At 36.0% G+C, this 21,409-nt stretch overlaps 1 protein-coding gene across 3 annotated transcripts in view; it reads left to right on the forward strand.

Moving 5' to 3' along the window:
* The window catches only part of STXBP5 (syntaxin binding protein 5), a gene marked incomplete at both ends in the record, with an annotated part of 100,378 nt that overhangs the window by 28,762 nt on the left and 50,207 nt on the right, over positions 1-21,409 (forward strand). For all 3 annotated transcript variants that reach the window (XM_079549897.1, XM_079549898.1, XM_079549899.1), the window contains 5 exons: positions 70-151; positions 988-1,088; positions 12,648-12,782; positions 13,922-13,985; positions 17,465-17,548. In XM_079549897.1, the coding sequence (XP_079406023.1) occupies positions 70-151; positions 988-1,088; positions 12,648-12,782; positions 13,922-13,985; positions 17,465-17,548 (466 nt within the window). The remainder of the gene's footprint in view (positions 1-69; positions 152-987; positions 1,089-12,647; positions 12,783-13,921; positions 13,986-17,464; positions 17,549-21,409) is intronic.

Consider the following 21,409-nt stretch of genomic DNA (forward strand, 5'->3'; position numbering starts at 1 on the left):
TGATGTTGACAATGTTTTTCTTTCTCCTACATTGCATACATCAATTTTTCCTTAATGTTAACAATTCAGCTTTGGTCGGCCAGGAGTTGAATGTTACTGCCAGCATGACAGTGGAGCTGCAGTAATCCAGCTTCAGTTCCTGATTAATGAGGTTAGTAAATCAATGTCTGTATTCTGTAATTTAGAGAAGATGCACTGTGTGTTCCTCAGTTTCTCACTAAGCAAACATCAAATTATAGATACCAGTCATGCCAAGAATTACTTGTTTTAAACACTAATAACAAGGTAACTTTTTTAATAGTATACATTGCCTGACTAACTTTTGAAAATGACTTCATTTCTACAGTACTCCTGCTACAAGCAGGAACTTTTTTGCAGTAATATATCCATTTCTGTCAGTAAATATTGCAAGTCATCCCTTGAAGTAAAGTACACTTTTAATAGTACCAACAGTCTCAGTGGATTGTTAACTTTACTTTGATAGCTATTGTTTTAGATGTGAGCTGAGAAAAGATCTCTGATTTGAATCCTCAGCAATTTCACATTTATTTCGAAAGACATAACAGCTGAGACCTGACAGCAGTACTGTTCTTGAGCTACTTAGGTACCAGATTTTTAGAGGGATCGCTACCTCAGAGTGATGCTGAGGTCAAGTATCACTAAATTTGTCAGCATGTAGATGTTAGCTGCAGAATTTATTACTTATTTCTCTACAGATATGTGCTTGAGGAAACTTGTGCACTCCAGAAAAAGCTTCTTTGCAATTACTCTTCAGTATAGCACAGAACGAAATGTTACCAGGCTGAACGCTGCAATCAAATCAGTTATCCCACTACTACTATATGAAACTTATCTGTCTATGATTTTAACATGCATGCTTGTAAATATTTTAATATTGGTAGCAAATTGCAATATTTCTTCTATGATGTTATTAATAGTATTTCTAGAGTTCTAGAAATAAATTCAGTAAAACTTTATTTTAAACAGGGAGCTCTTGTGAGTGCCTTGGCTGATGATACCTTACACCTGTGGAACTTACGTCAGAAGAGACCTGCTATACTTCATTCACTCAAATTTAACCGAGAACGGTAGGGCTTGGATTGTTGCTTTGCATGTTATTATCACAGTGTGAAAATGAAAGGTTGGATTTATTGATGCAGTAGAATTAATAAATTGTTAAATGATTGAAGTGGGAAATACATTGGACTTGAGTTATAGGCTGTTATGATCAAAAGTGCTTATGGGTAGATGCAGCATATCTCTGCTAAACTGAGGTGAGTTGTTTTTTTTGCCGTTTTTTGCTTCTTTGCTTTTTGTTAACAAGTTTTTGGAAGTAGTCCTTTTTTTTTTTTTTTTTTTTTTTTTTTTCCCTCCAGAATGAGTACAATTTCAGCTGGCATGCTGTGCAGCTTTTAAGCAGTCTACTTCTGAGCTGGACTTCTCAGAGCTCAGAGATGCCTAGCACGAACGCAGAATAGTCTATGACTTGCACCTCTGTTGAGTATGGTGGGAATAGGCTTTAAGTAATAGATAGCAAGAAGGAGGAAAGCTTAAATATTTATATAAAACCTTTTAATGTGATATCATACAAAGTGCTTGGATAGACTGCTGGGCGGATTGTAGAGTAACCTTAGACTTTAAAAAAAAGAGCAGGTCACAAAGAAATTTGTCAGGACTGACATAGGTGGAGATTGTTTTCATGGGGTAGAAGACTAAGTGATTCCAAGTTTCTCTTGAAGTTGTTTTTGTAATGACTATGTATAAACTATTGATCACAAAACACATTCTGCATACCAAAGATATGTCAGGGTGTATGTAGGATAAAAGTCAAGTAGAGAGGAATGAAATTCACCTCTAGTTGTCCATCCATAGGAGATACAGTGGTGTATCCAAATGTAATTCTCCCCCTCATCTTTCTTCTTGTTTCTTAAATGGCTTTTCTCTTACCTCCGTAGCTCCTTGTAAAATGTAAATGTAAAATTTGTCTTTACAGCCTGAAGTAAAACATTGGATGACAGCTTCTAACTACTGCTTTAAAGTGGGTATCTGAGGAGGTGATTCTGATTATACGTAAATCTGTTGGAAGTTGGTTTAGAGTCTGAGATATAAAGATATCTTTGTTTAAACCAAGAGGAATTTTGAAACCATCATTTTGCTCTGAATGCATCAATCTGCTTTCTAGTTTAAGCAATATTTTTCCTTTCTTAAGAAAAATCAGTTCAGAGATCATTTGGGCATACCTGACTTCCACATCTTGACAGGTTGGGAAGATGGGCAGAGAAGGAACCTCTTGAAATTCAGTGAATAAAGTGCAGGGTCCTGCACATGGGGAGTAATAACTCCATGCACCAGAACAAGCTTGGGTGCTAAGGTGTTGGAATGTAGCACCGTAAAGAAGGATGCGAGGGTTCTCATTGACAACAAATTGACCATAAGCTAACAATTTAGCTTCGCAGTCAAGAAGGCCAGTAGGTATACTTGGCTTTATTAAGAAGAATGTTGCTAGAAGACTGAGGGAGATTCTCTTCCTCATCTGTTCAATCCCAGCGAAGCAACATCTGTGCTCTGCAGAACAAGACAGACGTGTAAACCTCCACTGGACACTCTTCAGGAGCACCGAAAATGATTGGATGATCTCTCTTATGAGGAAATGCTGAGTGAACTGGGCCTCTTCTGTCTGGAGAAGAGAAGGTCCAGAGAGCATCTGATCAGTGTGTTCAAGTAACTGAAGAGATGGTTTAAAGAGGATGCAGCCAGACTTCTCACTGGTGCCCAAGATGAGAAGGAACTGACAAATTGATATGCAGGAATTTCTGATCGAACATGAGGAAAAATTTCTTTACTGTTGAGGGTGACTGAGTTCTGACACTGATTGCCTAGAGAGTTTATGGAGTTTCTCTCCTTGGAGATCTGCAAAGGCCACACGAACATGGCTCCGAGCAACCTGTTGTAGGTGGCACTGCTTGAACAGTGGGATGGGACCAGATGACCTCTAGAGTTCTCTTCCAACCTTAGCAATTCTGTGATTTTGTGAAATGTGGTCTCACTACCAAAATCTGTCACAGGGAGTTGAACTGTGTGTGTTCTTAGCAGAAAAATGGTCAGGAAATGGTTTAGTTAGCTCACATCACTTCAGTGGAAGTGCTACTTGTTTATTTGAGTTTGACTTAAATGAATACTTGTGGCTTGCAAAAAATATATGGTGGAAACACCATATTATCAAGAGTAATGAAGTGAAGAGACAAAGATTTATTCTTGTAGTAATTTTCAAGGATCTATCATCATAACTTATAGAAGTAGCCAGGACAGTTAAGATCCCAGAGCCATACATTGCCATAGCTGTTTACATCATGCTTTATGACTGTCACCTAAGTTTTCAAATAGTCAAGTCAGTATTCCTTTGACTAATCCGTAACACAAAGCTTTATAAAATAAAGCGTGATCTCATTAAAAGGCAATCACTTTTATTTTGAAGTTAAGAGAATTGAACAAGTTCATTGCTGAATAATTCTGTTTACTGCTTTTAATAGCTTGGAGCTCTTAGTGTTAACTACTTCTAATGGGTTTGATGATACTTGAATTTGGAGTAGTTAACTTTGGGTCAGTTTTATGTTGTACATTAAACTGCTACTAAATTTAAGGAGACTAAATTTAAGGAGATAAGTATTCTTGAATATTTAAATCTTTAAATATGTATTTAAATATATATTTAAATATAAATATTCTTAAATAGGATTTTAGGTACGTTATTAATAATATCCTTTAAATAACTTATGAGTTGTGGTTAAGACGTTCTCATAACAATAACTAACTAATCAAACATGAATTATTAAAATATTAAATACTAAAACTGAGCCTTGTGGTAATATGATGTAGTAATGATGCTTCAATTTGCTGGCTTGTACTTTGTAGGGACTTTCATTATCTTTCAAATTAGTTTGGGTAAAAGAAAATAAATAATTGAACAAACTGAAAAAATGTTCTTGGTGGAGAAATGAAGTCCAAATTTATGAAAGGACCGAAGCAATTGCTTAAGTTTTATCAGTATTTTCTCTAGAAAACTATGTGCAAGGGTTTAAAATTGCATACCCATTTGGAAATGCCTGGAAATGTCTTGATAGAAAAGAAAAGCAGTATTTGTATTCTACTTGAGAGTTGAAGTCAAAAGGTTGGGGCAGTTTTTCTCTTTTGTTTTTAAATCCAATCATAAAATAGTTTGGATTGGAAGGGACCTTTAAGATCATCTAGTTTCCACCCCCATGCTATAGTCAGGGACACCTCCCACTAGACCAGGTTGCTCAAAGCCCCATCCATCCTGGCCTTGAATACTGCCAGGCGGGGGCATTCACAACCTCTCTGGGCAACCTGTTCCAAAGTCTCATCATTCTCACAGTAAATAATTTCTTCCTAATGTTTAGTCTAAACCTACTCTCTTCCAGTCTAACACCATTTCACCTCGTCCTGTCACTACGTGCCCTTATAAAAAGTCCCTCCCCAGATTTCCTCTAGGCTCTCTTCAGGTACTGGAAGGCCACTATAAGGTGCCCCAGGAGCCTTCTCTTCTCCAGGCTGAAGAGCCCCTATTCTCTCAACCTGTCCCCACTGGGGAGATGCTCCAGCCCTCTGATCATCTTCATGGCCTCCTCTGGACCTGCTCCAGCAGCCCCACGTCCTTCTTGTGTTGGAGGCTACAGAATTGGATACAGTACTCCACATGGAGTTTCATGAGAGCAGAGTAGAGGGGCAGAATCACCTCCTTTTACCTGCTGGTAACGCTTCTCTTGATGCAATCCAGGATACGATTGGCCGCCTGGGCTGCAAGCTCACGTTGCCTGCTCATGTTGAGTCTTTCATCAACTATCAAAAAGATTTGGTAATTTGATAGACACATAGCCATTTACTGCCTCTAGTACCACTGATAGTGAATAATTTTAAACAAGTCTTTTATGACCTGGTGACTGGTGAACATGTTAATGTATAACAAATCTGTTGAAATTAATGGCAGATGTCAGAAGCGCAGTACAAAACAAGATAGTTTTGCAAGTTTTCTAGCCTTTTGTTCTTGTCACATTTGTGTGGGTTTCGCAGCTGCTTCATGTTCTAGTTACTAAACAGAACTTAGAAGATATTAAACCAATGTAATGACAAGCTTGGTCTTAACTGCTCCTTAACTGTGGGAAGGAGAGAGGAGCAGTGTGTAGGGGCCTGATAAAGAATGCAAAATGATATATACGTGGGGTTTGTGTTTGCGTGACTTACTATACAAATTAGCATCTTTGTACCTCTTTGCTAAATATGCGGTTTACTGTGTGAACTAGGTTTTGTTTGCTAGCGTATTTTTTCAGTGAATGACAGTGCAGTTTCTGTCACTTGAATAGACTTGAAAATACCTCAGCTTTATGTAGAAAATGGAAAACTTGTGATTAAAGACTTGCATCTTTTCTGAGATGGTTGTGATTCTGTCTTATTGCCAAAATGAATGTTTTACTTGCTTTGTAACATAGCCTGAAGACAAAAACAAGAACCATAGTGTAAAAATAGAATCAAGTGTTTTGTGTACTGACGCTTTGCATATTGATCACTGAATGCATTGATAGCAGTTTAATTTTTAATATGTCGACTCTTACGCTGTGGGATTTAAATAGTCTTCCTCAGCATGAAAGTGCACAATTTGGAGTTACAAAGTTGTTTTAAGTACTGTTGGTTTTATACCCTGCTATCAACGGCAACGTGAGCATTGTATTTCAAACACAAACCCTGCAGGGTGTGGGGAGAAATAAATCCCCTTGTATTTACTTTTTGCTAGCACATAGGATTTTTGACTTTTATGACATATACCTCACTTTGTTAGATTCTGTAAATCTACCCACACTACATATTAGCAGGCATTTGTTGCAAGGAGACTTCTTCCTCCTTTCACATAACTGAATTTATAAGCTGACCAATTCTGCCACTTTGTGGATAATAGAAGGACATACAGGATATCTTTTTTTTTGCTTTGAGAGCAGATGATCACTGACTTCTCGTTTCTCATTTTTTGTGTACCAATTCTACTGTTTCATTTTCAACTTTTATTTAGTGAGCTCTTTTTTCCCCACTTTACTCTGTGTTTTGGGGTGGGATTATGGTATAACAAAGAACAGGCATGTATCCAAATGATACTTCTGTTTTTGTAAAATCAGTAATGCACTGGGTACACCTTTAACATATGGCACGTAGCTATCTTCTTATGTTGAAAAATAGCTTATTTTTGAAGATCAAAAAGAAGTAATCTGATCTATTTGCCTTTATAATTTCATATAATACTTTTCCCCTGTTGTCTTGAAAATGTTATTCAATGGTGATTGACTCGGCAGCATATTTAGGAGTTCTGTTTTATTTTGGTTAGTTAGCAAGAGAAAAAGGTTTTCAGTACTCTTGATCTGCTGCTGAAGTGAGTACTTCACTCATGCAAGATTTGATTCCTTTAAATTTTTTTTTGTTGAAGCTGTACAATGCACTCTGAGTCCCAACTTGCAATTGAGATACAATTGCATGTTTCCTGCTGCTGCATTTGGTATTGAGAGAGAACTGAAGTGCAGAGTTCTACTGCCCTGGGATTTCAGATTACTGTGAAACCTGTCTCTATTGTCTGATTAGCTGTTTTCTCTGTACATTAATGATTTTTACAGAGCTATGAGCCACATAATGACCAACTGTCACATTCATGGGCATAAATCAATCTCTGGGTCTTTAAGCCTTCTCATATGGCAGGCTTTCCACATTAGTAATGATCATGATTTGTCTGTCTCCTATGGGAAATTTACATCTGTCGACATTTGTTAAGTCCTGCTACATAACTTGCAAGACCAAACATTCAGCCTGAACTACTTAAGGCAAGGCCAGATCAAGCCCTGGGCAGTCTGGTTTAGCTCTGCAATGATCCCTGTTCATTGCTGGGGAGTTGGACTAGATCGTCTTTAAAAGTCCCTTCCAACTCTAAGGCTTCTGTGATTCTACTTATATTAGAGCAAGCTACTTGAGTGTCTTCTGATGTCAAAGGGTGGTGGTTATTCCTTGAGTCCTAAAAGATGTCTGACAGGAACTCATGAATCTACTTCAGGGGATTTTATCAGTGGCTGGGATCCTCAAATCCTTAGTGTTTGGTGTGAATTTCTTCAGTATTGGAAAATTATGAAAAGGCAAACTTGAGTCGGTCTTTTGTCATTACAACATTGCAAACAGTGAGTCAGCCTTTTTCTCTTTGTATATAAACATATAGAAAGTAGAATGTATTAGGGATATTATATTTTGTAAAAACAAACAATTAAAAAAACAAACTAGAACATCAAAACAAAACAACAACCAAAAAAAAAACCACCACAAAATCTGGGAACTGGAATAATGTTCAGATGGCCCTGGTATTTGTTGCATCAGTGATGGCAGTGCTCCATTTTGTTTCTGTTCTCAGCTCTTGCCTTCCCAATACCATGTTTTGTTACCACTAATGTATGCTAGAACTCAGATGTTGAACATAAATTCTTTTCAATGCCTTAGAGGCAGTTCTTCAAGTGATCATATTTGGAGAAGCATCATTTAGAGTGTTGTTATGGAATGCAGATGGAGTTAAAGTAGCTGGTCCAGTTTGTATGATATACTGCCTTTATCCATATGGCCTTTCTAGAGACAATTTTGGGAAGCATTGAAGAAGACTTTCTCTGCATGTGCCTCCTGTCTCTTCAGGCCTTTTCTTCATACAAGTAGATATTTTAAGTTGATGCTGTTACCAGTAATTTGGAAGTAGCTCGTTTACAGCAGTATGGGAAAAACACAGCTGCTGCTTTGTTCCATCAGAATGGCTTTTGACTTTGTGCCGTTTGAAGACTTGAAATGGGGTCCATGGATATGGAATCTAGTCTAACATAGGACTTCAAACTTTTAAGTTTTGCTGTTTTATATGGTGGCTATTCTACATGTGAAAGCTTGAAGAAAGTCATAAGTATGCAGAAGGCAACTTTGGTAGGTTAACATTGCTCTTTGCATCTCTGGTAATGATTTGATCAGCTAATGTAATTACAGTAACTACAGACATACAATGATAGTGTGAGGTTCTAGAAGTAGTTTTAATTACTTAAAAAGGAAACCTGTTACCAGTGTTTGTCATTCATCTAAGCATTTGATGCTGTGCTTTGTTAAAGCTGTGCAAAATTCTGAAGAACATAATACTTCATACTGCAGTAGACTAAAGGAAGGTAAAGATTAATTTAGAAGGCTGTTTGTTGTCATAATAATACACTCAAGATAATGGTCCATCTTTTTTTACTTAATATTTCCCTTAATTGGAACAATTAGCCTTCTTACATATTAGTGTAATAAACTTTATTCTTTGAGTTTTCCATAATTAAACTTGGGAATACTATAATTTGCTATAATTATGATTTGATGTATGTTGTGACACAACCACAGTCGAGATTTTTCTTTACTAATTTGAACAGATATTGGAAAAGACATGGTCTGCAGTAAACAAAGAAAATCTTTTCAGTAGATTTCCAAATGGCTAGTTAAAGATGTCTATCATTTCTGTATCATTTCTAATACTTTCCCATAAGCAGTAGCACAAATTATATTAAAAGTACAGTTAAAAAAATAGGTGTTTTTTTTTGCGAAGTTTAGGACTTCTATCAGTATTTTCTACTGCTAATGTAACACTGGATTTTCTGTATATAATCATTTTCCTAGGAACTACTGGTCAAACTCTGACAAATGTGTTTCACAGTTAAACTTTTTCTTGGCTTTTGTAGTTGTTGTGTTTGGGTTTTTTTAGGGGTAAGATGGAGAAGTGGCACTGTGAGTGTGTACGCAGTGAGGAGGAAGAATTTGTGCTTTTGGAGGAGTACAGCTACTTTAGAAATATGCCCACTGTTTTGGCGTTGCATAACAGTACCTCATTTTAGCAATAACATCAGCATACATTAAAATCATATTGTAGAATTTAAAATAAAAAAAATCTCTTGGAAACATTGCTTTCTTCTATAAAGGGACTTCTTTATTTGCACAGAGATCGAGAAGCAAAATATGTGGAATAAAGTACTGTGCACAATACTTGCATTATGCCATCAGTGTCACAAAATGTATTGTTCTTAATAAGGTAACTGAAATTTCTGGGGAGATAATACGATGAATTTGTTGTGCCATGGAAGAACTGCCTGCAAAAGCTCGCTTTCTGTCATCACTTGCTCACGTAGTCCCACTTAAGGTGTTTCTTCAGAAGCACAAAACTGGTCTGTTTTTTTAATGGATGCCTCTCTCCTGGTGTTTTTTGTCAAAGCGGTTTGATGCAGGAAAGAAAATGTCTGATACTCTGCTCTTGACTGATTGCTGTCAGGCAGTTGGGATTTGTATGCTAGAAAAGGCTTGGCAAGAAATGTTCCTTGAGTTCAGTGTATCTGTGATGCTTTCAGTCCAGCCATTGTTTGTTGGGTTTTTGGGGATTGGAGGTGGGGTAGGGAGAGAAGGGTAAGAAGGCTTGAATGAAGGAAATGTATGGTACACATAGTATGGCAATTCATACTTTCATAGATCTTCATGTATTAGCTACAGAGTATAATTTTCTTGTGGCACAGAAATAGGTATCTGAAGGAAAGTCCATAGTCTTAAGAAACAAATACATGATGCCCTAGGCCAGGAGAGAGCTACCTAACTACCAAGAAAGCTTTTGGACTTATTTTTGTACCCTCCAACAAGTTTGTACTTCTTTTAACCCCAATTCCAATTTTAAATAAAACAAGCTGGGTCACTGAATGTTACATTGTATACTGACGTGCTAGTGTGATTTCACTGGTGAAGAGAGCTATAGCTTCTCTGAAATTCATTTTTGTAAAAGGGCGATAAAATTTCTGACATAGGCTGATTTTAAAGTAGTGTCTTATTTGAAGTCTTAGTCACTGAAAAAGAACCTCAGTATGTGGATTGTAATGTAATTCTGTAAGTGGAATGTGGAAATAAATGCTGTTTTCTGAAATTAATCTATTTAAGTAGATGAAAATGTAATAGATTTTCTGAAAATTGAAAATAAATAGCAAGTGAACTTACTTGCAAGTGGAGCAAGCATGTATTACATTAGGGATGAAATCCTTGTCTATACTGGGGGGTTGGAGCTAGATGCTCTTAAATGGCCCCTTCTAACCCAAACCATTCTGTGATTCTGTGAAACAGTGATCATGGCACGATTGGCATGATCCTAAATCCTTTTGGATTTAGCTAGTCATCATTTCTGTAAACCATGAAAATTCTAAAGGAATATTTTATAGTTATATAGACATCATACAAGACTGATTATAGAAGGGTGGTAAAAGCACATTTGGAAGGATAAGACTAGGAACACTGCTTTGTATATACCTGTACTTACAATTCTGAAATCTTGTCAAGCTCCCAACTTAGAGATTTTGTAAATGTTTTGTAAAGCTACTTGGTCAAATGTAATTTACTCTTGGTGTGGAAGCATTTCACTGCTTGATAACTGTTGACAAAACTAATCTCTGTTGCACAGAGCAGACAGTAAATTGAATGCAGCTGTATAACCTAGAACTATTCCATAAAGGCATTAAAAGCATTGAGATGAGCACTTTTTCCTTCAGTTGTTGCCGTTTTGCTATAGTAATCAAAGTTGCTGCCTCAACTTATATTTTGGTCCACCTTTAAATGACACAAAATAGATTCATTTTTTATAATGAGTGTTGGACTCCTATAGGTGGTAATATTAACTTACAAATCAATACAGATATACTCATGGCCCTACTCCTGAATATTCTTTCTGGCTGCTAGACCACAGTTTTAGATCCAGCTGATGTGGCTGCCAGCTTCTTCTGGCAGATGGAATCCTGGCAAAAAAAAAAAAAAAAAGCTATAGCATTACAAATTGCTGAGGGTTTCTTTCTCCCCCTTTTCTCATGCTGCCTTTCTTCTTCTACCCCATTACCTGTTCATAGTGGGAGAATATGTTACTGGACAGCAGTATTTGGGAGTCCTGTCTAATAGATGTGCATGTGTATGATTTAACTTCAAATAAAATCATTTTTGTCCTTCAAGCAAGTTGATTATATTCAAGTGTTTAAGCAGCAGTGCTTGCAAATTATTATCTATAGTAAAAATGTTATGTTTCCAGGTTTACTGAGTTGAAGCACTTAAAATCTTGTATGTAGTCCTTTTTTCTGTAAAACATCAGTGCAAAATGCTAGTGCAACCTTTGTGCTTAAATATTAAAACATAAAAAATCAAAAACTTTGAAAATGGGTAAACTGAAGTTTTGCCTGAGCAAACAATATTTCCAAGTTAGAAGTCTATTAGTGATATAAAAAAGATCCAGGTAGCATTACAAGAAAAGCTATAATGTCTGAAGTCTGTAATACAAAATAATGTCTTTTCAACTGTTAGTAGACTTTTCCATTGCTGCTTTCAGCATTTGCTTTTGTGCCGAAGTTAAATAAGTATATAGAACATCTAATGCAAAGTATCTAAGGCTGTACTTTGCATAAATAATTATTAACAGGCTTGTGAAATGATGCATGCATTTGACAAGAAGGGAGTCCAACTGGGAGAAAATAAGAATAAATCTGTAAAGCTAAGGATTAGAGTTGACAGAACAAATTTCCATTTCATAAGTATTGTACCTTATCATCGAAACATTTTTAAACACCCTAGTTTTATAGCACAAGTAGTTTGAGTTGTTTTATGTATTGGACCATATCAGATAACGGTAAATTCTAAAACATCTTCTAGAAAATTTTTAGACTGTAATTTCTATATTTCTGTTATGTAGAAAACTCAAATGCTTTAGAATCTGCAATTCTAAGCAGACTTCATTGCTGTATCAATTTTGACAACAATGTAAAAAATAAACAGGATTCCAGTAGCCAGAAATAACCAAACTTTAAAATAATAACATTTTCACTAGAGATACTGTTTCAAAAAAAAAAATAAAAAAAATGTTACTTGCTGGTGTTGATAGCAGTTAGGATATGGATTTTGTTCAGTTATTTCCATCTATCAACAGAGGAAAGAAATAAGAAATACAAGGCAGGAAATGGAAATGTGATTTAAGTCAAATGATATCACCAACTTTAAACTAATTTTTAAATAACTTTTACAATTGCTTAGGTTTCATGTTGTTCTTTTTTTCAGGTTTGCTCTTTGTGGAATGCTTTGGCTCGCCTTTAAGCATACATTTATTAGCTTCTCTTTTCTCTCTGTTTCCTCACTCAAAACCAGCTTAAACAGTAGTGGATTAATTCTAAAAATCCTCTGTTTTTCAAAACTTGGAATTCGATGGATTCTGAAGGGAAATTTGTGGATTATAACATAGGAGTATTGTATTCTAAGTTTAAAATGACAGCAATCTTGAGGAATAACATTCAATGTGATAATTTTCAAAGGTGGCTGTGTGATTTATATCTGAATGACTTAGCAGTCTTATAATATTTTGGTTTATATTTGGTGTTTTTTCTAAGTTTTACATTGTCTGAGAATCTCTTTCACCGTGTACTGGTTTTACTAATTTTCTCTACCTGCATATTGTTTGCTGCATTTCTTCTACCCTTTGGAAATGTAGAACTTGAAATGCAGGATTTATTAAGACTTCTAATCCTTTTTCTGGTGGTGTTCTTTTTCAGGATAACATTTTGTCATCTGCCTTTCCAAAGTAAATGGCTATATGTGGGCACTGAAAGAGGAAACATTCACATCGTCAATGTGGAATCATTCACTCTCTCAGGCTATGTCATCATGTGGAATAAAGCCATTGAACTGTGAGTGTAATCAAGAATTATCTATTGAGGGGAGAGAACAGAAATGTCCTAAACGTTGTTAATATCAGATGCAGAAATTATATTCATACTTAATATTATTCTCAGCACATCAAGTATGTGGACAAAGTACATAAACATGTAAATAACTTCTATTCTCATGAAAGTGAAGTGATAATGTTAACATAAACATTAACATTAAGCCTGTAATGCTCTTACCACAATGCCTGGAATAGACATAAAAATCTACGATTATTAAAGAATCAGGAAAAATATGTTGTGGCTTATATTAGGCTGTGCAAGTCTCTTTCTGCAGTTAGAGGGAAAGATAAGTCCATATGCAGAATTGTTTTTATATTTGTGAAAACTATTTCTGATTTGACTTCATGCTGTGATGCCCAGAACTCTGTAAAACATCATCATGTCTTCAGGAATAATTAGCTTTAGTAATCCTTATAATATCTTCTACAGTGTAAAAAATGTGTATTCTGACGTTACTCATTTAAAATATAAATTTAAATAAGCCTATTCCAGGAAAAAAGTATAATTTTTACAGCAATTATAAGGATATAAATATACTAAGTTCAAGAAATAGCTTTTATTTTTTAATTTTTTTCAGTGAAGAATTAATGAAAATGGAAAAATGAAAATGTTAAATGAAACCGTATTATATTCTCTTGTCTTCAAATGTTCGAAGTGGAAGAAAGAGGAAAACAAAAATGTAGCTTTTCAGATAATTAAGATTAAAGGAAGCAAAGCTTTATAGAAATAATAGGGTGGGTTTAGTTTTGCCTGTAATAACTATTGTTTTTGGAGGTAGGTTGTGGTTAGATAATCTCCTGTGAGAATGCAGAAATACAACAGGATGGAAGTCAGCTGTATTCCAGTTTTTGAAGAAAAGAGGCAGATAGAGTGCATATTGTATGAAACACTACTGATGTTTTCGTTTTTTAAGTAATACAATGTTTTCCATGCTCAACTTCAAGAGGCTTTTTTAGGATTAATTAGCGTAGTAGGGGTAATCTTGTTTTGCTGTGAGAGTGCATAAATATATACTTTTTTATATTGCTTGTAATTATCTTATGAAATGCTATTTTGGACAGGTATTTCTTTTCTTTTAATTGGATTTGTTTATTGTTTAGGTCATCCAAATCTCACCCAGGTCCTATTGTCCACATTAGTGACAATCCAATGGATGAAGGAAAGGTAGGGTATAATTGTAGACTATTCAATAAACTGTTTTTTAAGTAAGATTTTTTTTTTTTCAAATGTGAATACCACTTCTTTAAAAAGAAAGGATTCCTTAGCTGAGGACCATATCGGAAACATGAAGAAAAGCTTTGAAAATAGCATGAAACAAGATGCAGATACAACTGTAGGAAGTATTACTAGAATAGTTGAATGCATCCTGTAATCAGAAATGTTGGGAAAAAAAGCTGAAAATGTTTAATTGAAAAAATGCTTGAAATCAAAAGCAAGTTATGTTACTTATTTTGGTAAAAATTAAAATGTTACTAAACAAACTAAAACCTAAATGTTACTAAACAAACCTGTAACCTAAATGCAGAGGTTCCTTCTGAGTTACTAGAATAAAAGTTCAGGTATTACTCTTTTCTCTGGGAGACTTCTTACAGGGATCACACAAAAATGACATAGAATGGATAACTTAAGTTCACAATGAAGGCTTCATGAATTAAATAGAAGAGAAGGCAAGGAGATTAGATTTAAACTCTTATTTTCTGTGCAGCGGCAATTACTGTGGTACCACACTTTCTTTATAGAGAAAGGTTTTGCAAGACATGTTAATTCGGTGCTTTATTGGCTGTGTAGCCAAAGCCTGTTCTACTTTTTCTTTGTTTACACTGGGAGGAGACCGTTGTGCTAGAAAACAATGAAATTCTTGGAAATTCTCAGGAGTCTGTATAAAGTTATGCTTCCATTTGTGCTAGAATATGTTCTCTATTTTCGTCTTACCTGTTTCCCAGGTGCCTTATTTCTGTAGTGTTGTTGCATGTTATAGAATCACTTATACATGATCAAGTGCAGACAAATATATACTATTCTGTAATTCAATTTGTACTTCAGTCATGATTGCAAGACTGAGTCTGTGCTTCAGGTGTCAGACATCTTCTCTAAGTCATAGGAGGGAAGGGATCATATGACTCTTCTACTCTTTGAAGGATCTGGGGCTTTTTTAGTTTTTCTGGCTCATATAATTATTTAGCAAATCAAACTGCAAATTCTGCTTGGGTCCTTTGGTCCACACTGAAGAGTAAACAGGAAGGGTTTTCCTTGACTTTCACAGTGGGAGTTAAGTAGAATTTGCCAAAGGAATTTGAAAAGTAGTCAGTACACATCTCTTCCAAAAGTGCTTGGCCCATGACAGGAGTATTGTTATAATTTAGCCAGATATTTCACAGAGACCTTGATGCCACTTGAAACAAATTGATTAATGACTGCCCTCTGGAATATTCAGGCATAAGTGATTGAATGTATGGAGGAATTAATTTCTGAATGTCTATTTCTGTCAGTGTAATGGCTCAGATATATCAAAGCATGTTGAACTCGCAATTGTGAAGGACCTTGAATGAGAAACTGAAAATATTTTCTTTCTCCTGTTCCATGTGTGCAGTAGAAATACTATTTTTCTGCTTATTTTCTGTTGGTTTGACAAGTTCACAGTGGATAAAACTGAAGACATAAGGCAATGATGGTATTGTCTCAACAGTGGTTTGAATAGTAGTTGTAAGCTTCTAACCTAGATGCACACAGATTAGCTGCAAAAAGAATTTCATGAGTACAGCTTTTCCATTCAGCTGAAACTCATTAAAGAAAGAATGTGTAGCTACTGGGTTTCTCTGCAGGGTTAGGTCTGAATCACATTCTAGAATCATGGACCATAGAACATAAAAGTAATGAAACTATGGTAACTTTAGGGAAGACTAGTGATCTATTTAGTTTGGTGTATTGTATCCGCATTTTAATGCTTAAATATTGTCAATTAACGTTAAAGGCATATTGTTTTATCAATCAAAATGTAGGGCAGTCTTTTAGAATGACCTTACTGTCCTCTTTCTAATATGAAAAGTATCCCTAAAAATATAGTGCCTGTGTAGTTGCAAGAACATCCTGTGTACTCATTTCTTAAAACTTTTAAAACCTAAACTTGCCCTGGTGCAACTTGAGGCCATTTCCCCTCGTCCTGTCACCAGTAATAAGAGACCAACCCCGCTCTCGCTGTAAGCACCTTTCAGATACTGGAAGAGAGCAATAAGGTCTCCCTTCAGCCTCCTTTTCCTCATACTATACAGCCCCAGTTCCTTCAGTCTCTCCTTGTAGGGCATATTCTCCAAGCCCTTCACAAGCCTTGTTGCCCTTCTTTGGACCTGCTGCAGCACCTCAATGTCCTTTCTGTACTGAGGTGCCCAAAAGTGAACACAGTACTTGAGGTGGGGCCTCACTAAAGCTGAGTACAGGGGCAGGATTACTTCCCTGGTCCTGCTCACCAGATACAGATACACACAGGTTCTCTGTTACTTTCTTTTTGCAAAGGATTGCCAACTTTGAAAATCTTAATACTGAAAAAATTATCCATGTAAAATGTCTAGGTACAGCAATAAACCGTATTGATGTAGATCTCTGTAACAACAACAGCGTGTATTGGGAAGACAGTGTTTTCTTATACTATGAAGGGCGCTCCAATGGGCACCTCTGCACGCATAAGTTCCTTGAATACCGAATACATCTCTGCAGACTTTATTTAATTCCTATATGTCCATGCTGAGGGAAAAAAAGGTTGAATTGAAGGCCTTCTGCTTGATGCTTGGAACTACTTTAACAATATTGTTGGAAAGATAGGCTCTCAGAGTAGATCCAGCTACTACGTAATAGCAAGCTGCATTACATTCTTCTACTATATGATGAGTGCCTAGTCTGTTGCTACTGCCTTGTTTTGGCCTTGGTTTGTTTTCATTATGAGAAGTGCCACTTAAGATAGGAAAGCAAAACACTTAGATGCTCAGCGTGTTAGAGCAGTTATTACGAGCAATTTGAATCTTTGTTCCTTGAAAAATGGCTTAGTTTTGCTTCTTGAAAAAGATGATTCCCTTTAATTTCTCTCTAACTTTCCTCTCAAAAACTAAAATTCCTTTTGTTTCTTTAGCCAATTATCTCTTTCTTTAGACAAATATCTCTATTTTGATTAACAGCTGGAGAAAGTTTATAGTAATGTTTTGTCTTAGAGACAATGAACCATTACCTAGAGCTTCAGGAAGGACAATGTGTTCTTCCAGCAAATCTAAGAATATAAGAATAATAAACCCTGGTTTTCATTCTGAAAGGCATACAGTTAGGAAGGAGCTTAATGTTGTGCGTTCTGGAACTCAATGGATTTCCAAGGACTATTTGGAAGATAAATACCTTTTTCTTTCCTAATGTTGAATGAATTTTAGTTATATTAACATTGCATTAACTGAAAATTTGGGAGAGTGAAATCCAGCACAAGGTAAATCTCAAACATTGAAGTCTTCACAGCTTGTCACTAATTTCTGTCATAATAATCACTTTGTAGTTACTTCAGCTAGTGTTATTCTTCATCTCTTTGGGACAAGATCTACAGGCTTTTTAAATGGCACTTTGCTCATCCCTGTAACGACTTTTTTGCTTATTTTTGCTTACTGTTGCAGCTTCTGATTGGCTTTGAGTCCGGAACAGTGGTATTATGGGATCTGAAGTCAAAGAAGGCTGATTACAGATACACACATGATGAGGTAATATTTTTGTCTGTATTACATGTTAATAGAACATTATCCACAGTTCTAAGGATAACAATTCTTCTCTTGCCAGTGATTTAATACATATAGGTCTCTTTGAAATGGTGAAAATTTGAAGCGTTCTCTGTAAGAGACATGGGAATGTTCTCTCTGAAGAAGTGTTTGCTGTCTGAAGTTTGTTGTAACGAATGGTGGAATTTCTCTGCCAATTTCTAAGGGGATGAACCTTCCAGCTCTTTTCTTCTTGGTTGAAAAAGTGTGACTTTCACCTACATTAACTGCCTGAGTCTTCAGTTGAAATAAAATGACTTAGCAATTGTTGTAATTTGGAACTTCTCTCATATTCTGAAAAGTGGAGGGAAAAGAAACCACTAAATTTCTTTCACTAAGAGGGTGATGAGGCATTGGCACGAGCTCTGGATGAGAAGCTGTGGATGCCCCATTCCTGGAGGCCATCAAGGCCAAGGTGAATGGGGCTCTGGGCAGCCTGACCTCGTGGGTGGCAACTCTGTCCACTGCAGAGGGTTGGAACTGGCTGGTTTTTAAGTCTCCTTCCAACCCAAGCCGTTCTGTGATTCTGACTTGAGGATGTCGAAGTGAATACATCTGCTTACCATATTTGTTGTTATTTTTTTTCTCTGACAAAGAGGTAATAAAGTACCTGAGGTCAAATCCTTTGGTTAATGAGTTCTCATTAGTGAGAATCAATGTATGATATGATTGCCTTAATTAAAATAACAGTAATAAAAAATAATAATAATTCATTGGCCCTTTAAATTTTTCTTAAAAGTTGAAGTGCGGCCTATGAGTTTAGATTGCTCTTTAAGAAAAATATCTCTTTGAACAAAGAATTAATGTGTGCAGTTGGTTCTCATCTGTTCACTGTTGAATAACAAATGATTTCTTCAGTGGGCAAATTATATAAATCTGATCTTCTAAAAGAAAGATAGAATAATGGCCCCTTTTTGAAGTTGGATTTGATGCAGTTTGCACAGTTTCAACTTTTGTATCTCTGCATCATTGTTTCTTGATAAAAATTCTTTTGAATATGGAACTGACAATCAGGAAAGCAAGAGCAAATTTGTTCAGTCTTGGCATATTTGAGATCTCCTAGTGTGTGGCTTCTTCATACATAGGAAATGCTGTCTTGTGAGAAGTCTTCCTTCTTCCTGATTGAACTGCAAAATAAGCTGCTAAAGTGTGTCACAGAGGGAACATGTTTGGTCAGTCAGGCTTGCATATTAGCACTGTGAAAATATTTTTCTGTCTTTAACCCTATTGAGAATAGGTATGCTTCTGATAATATTAGTTAATTGTGTAGTTATAATTTAATTCAGTCACCCATCACTGAGAAAGTAAAGCCTAAGTCTACACCTGTTCAAAATTCCCAGTGCTCTATCTAGGCTGTGATCTTTGTTGTTGCTGGGAGTTACAGCAGAGCTTGGTGCTGCAGCACAGTTACACGTGCCTCTGTCACGGAATGCAGCAGATTTCTCTCTACCTGTGCAGTGTTTTTCTAAGAGAAATGTGTGGACTTCATAGCATTGCTATATTTTGAGTGCAGCTGGGTGTTAATTGGTGCCTAGACTTCATCAGATGTCAAAAACGGGACTGTCGAGCACATTTATATTGTGAAGGGTATTTAAAAACTCTGCTGTTGGATTGCTTTTCTCTGCTCTTATTGCTTTTTAGTTGAGATTAGTCTTCAAAAACAAGTTGGGGGCAGTGCAATCTACCACTAGCTTTAATGAAACTTTTAGACTCAAAATTTCACAAGTGTCCAGGGGTCCAAATGCTATCCTTTGACTATCTTATTCTAATCACAAACGATGATATCAACCTTCCTGCATGATCAGAGGTTTGTGGCAAAATAGCTGTGCTACTTCCATGGGGAAAAAAAACCTGAATCTTATTACAGCCTTTTAAACTTTCTGCTTGGCTCTGTTCAGAATTCTCTGACAATTAAAGAGGCTCTCTTGATGCAAATTCCAATGTTGTCATATGGCAGGTTAATTTATTGCCTAAAAGCTAGGTCAGTGGAACGCTATCCATGTTTTCTTGTCTGAAAATGCATGCCTACCCATATCTCTACCCTGATAATTGCACACAAAAGTAGGAGCACTCACTCCAAGGAAAGGAATGCTTAAGGGGTGGGTAACAACACCACCATTGCAGAATGCAGTTTTAACCATATTTCTGCTTAACAATGGTTGGAGTAGGCAGCTTTAAATCATGATTAGTGCTAGTGCTGCTAGTCAAAGTATTGTCCCCTGCATAATATTCCAATTTATAACAGGGAATTTAGATAAAATTTATTCTTGATCTTTTTTTTTTAATCACAATTATTATCATGATCCTAAACTATAAGATGTATATGCTTTTCATTATGGTAACAATCTAATACAAAGACAACTCTTTAGAGAATTTGTCAGAGTGCATGAATGTAACATTCAGAAATTGGAAGACGTGATGCAATAAAACTGCAGCTTTAAAGGAACTTGTCTAAGAAAGTTTTCTGCTAGCCTTTCCTGCAAACACACTTCTTTTTTCTTTTAGACAAACTTTTTGGAAAAAAAGACTGAATTATTTTTGAATCATTTTAAAGTCTTTTATGTCCAAACACTGGAGACATATTTTTAAGCAGTTTTTTTCTTTATGGAGCACAGTTCATCCTGCAGATGTTTCCCTTTCTACATTTACAGTCATGAAAGAAGTAAAACAAATGTCTCAAATGTAAGTTGGTTTGTAACAACAACAACAAAATGAAATGGAACCTTTAAAATAACTTGTTTTAGTTATCAGTAAGTCCGTTCTTCAAGTATTTTGTTTGTCCTGATTTAAATTTAAGCTTTGATAGCATTAACTCAACGGGTGTATTACTGACTACTATTTTTAGGTTCAATCTTCTTGTACATGACTGACTGTAAGAGATTATTTTGGAGCAATAGAAAGATGTTGAATTAGCCTGTGGGATTTAAAAATAAATGAAACAAAAACTGATGAGGGGAGCACAACCTTGACACATGACTTGTCAGAAACCAAAGCATGTCTGTGCAGTCTTCATGTCTTGCACATTCTGTTGCATCAAAATGAGCTCCATGAGATGCTGGAGATTATGCTACAGCTGGTTACACAGGATCACAGAGTCTTAGTGGTTGGAAGGAACCTCTGGAGAGCATCTAGTCCAACTCTCTGCTAAAGCAGGTTCCTTACAGTATGTTAGATGAGAAAGCATCCAAGAAGGTTTTCAATATCTCAATAGAAGGAGACTCTCTCTGGACATCTTGTTCCAGTGCCTTGTTACCCTCACTGTAAAGAAGATTTTTCTCATGTTCAGATGTAATTTCTTATGTTCCAGTTTGTGCCTGTTGCCCCTTGTCCTGTTGCTGTACAACACCAAAAAGAGCCTGGCCACATCCTCTTGTCTCCCATCCTTTAAATATTTATAAGCATTAATGAGATCCCTCTCTGTCTTCTCCAGGTTAAACAGTCCTAATTCTCTCAGGTTTCATATCTTGCTATTGCTCTTCAGGCTTGCAAAAGCTGTGAGTTGTGTAATAGTAGAAGAGTGCTCTGTACAAAAGTTTTTCACACTCTGCCCAGATAATTTGAATTATTTCTAAAATATGTAAAGTATCTATTATGTGTTAAGTAATATTTAACTGCATCATTAGATTTAACCAGATGTTCTTTAAAATTTGTCAGTGAAATGCTAGAACCAAGGCACCATTATTTATTTTTAGAATACTTTCCATCTCATCAGTTCCTTGCAGAAATTGTGCTAGCAATTCTTTCTTCTCTGTGCTCAGTTTATTCAATCTCCAACATTCATAAACATTAATGCCATTTCCATAGTAA

The sequence above is a fragment of the Tetrao urogallus genome, assembly GCF_951394365.1.
Source record: "Tetrao urogallus genome assembly, chromosome: 2".
Lineage (NCBI taxonomy): Eukaryota > Metazoa > Chordata > Aves > Galliformes > Phasianidae > Tetrao > Tetrao urogallus.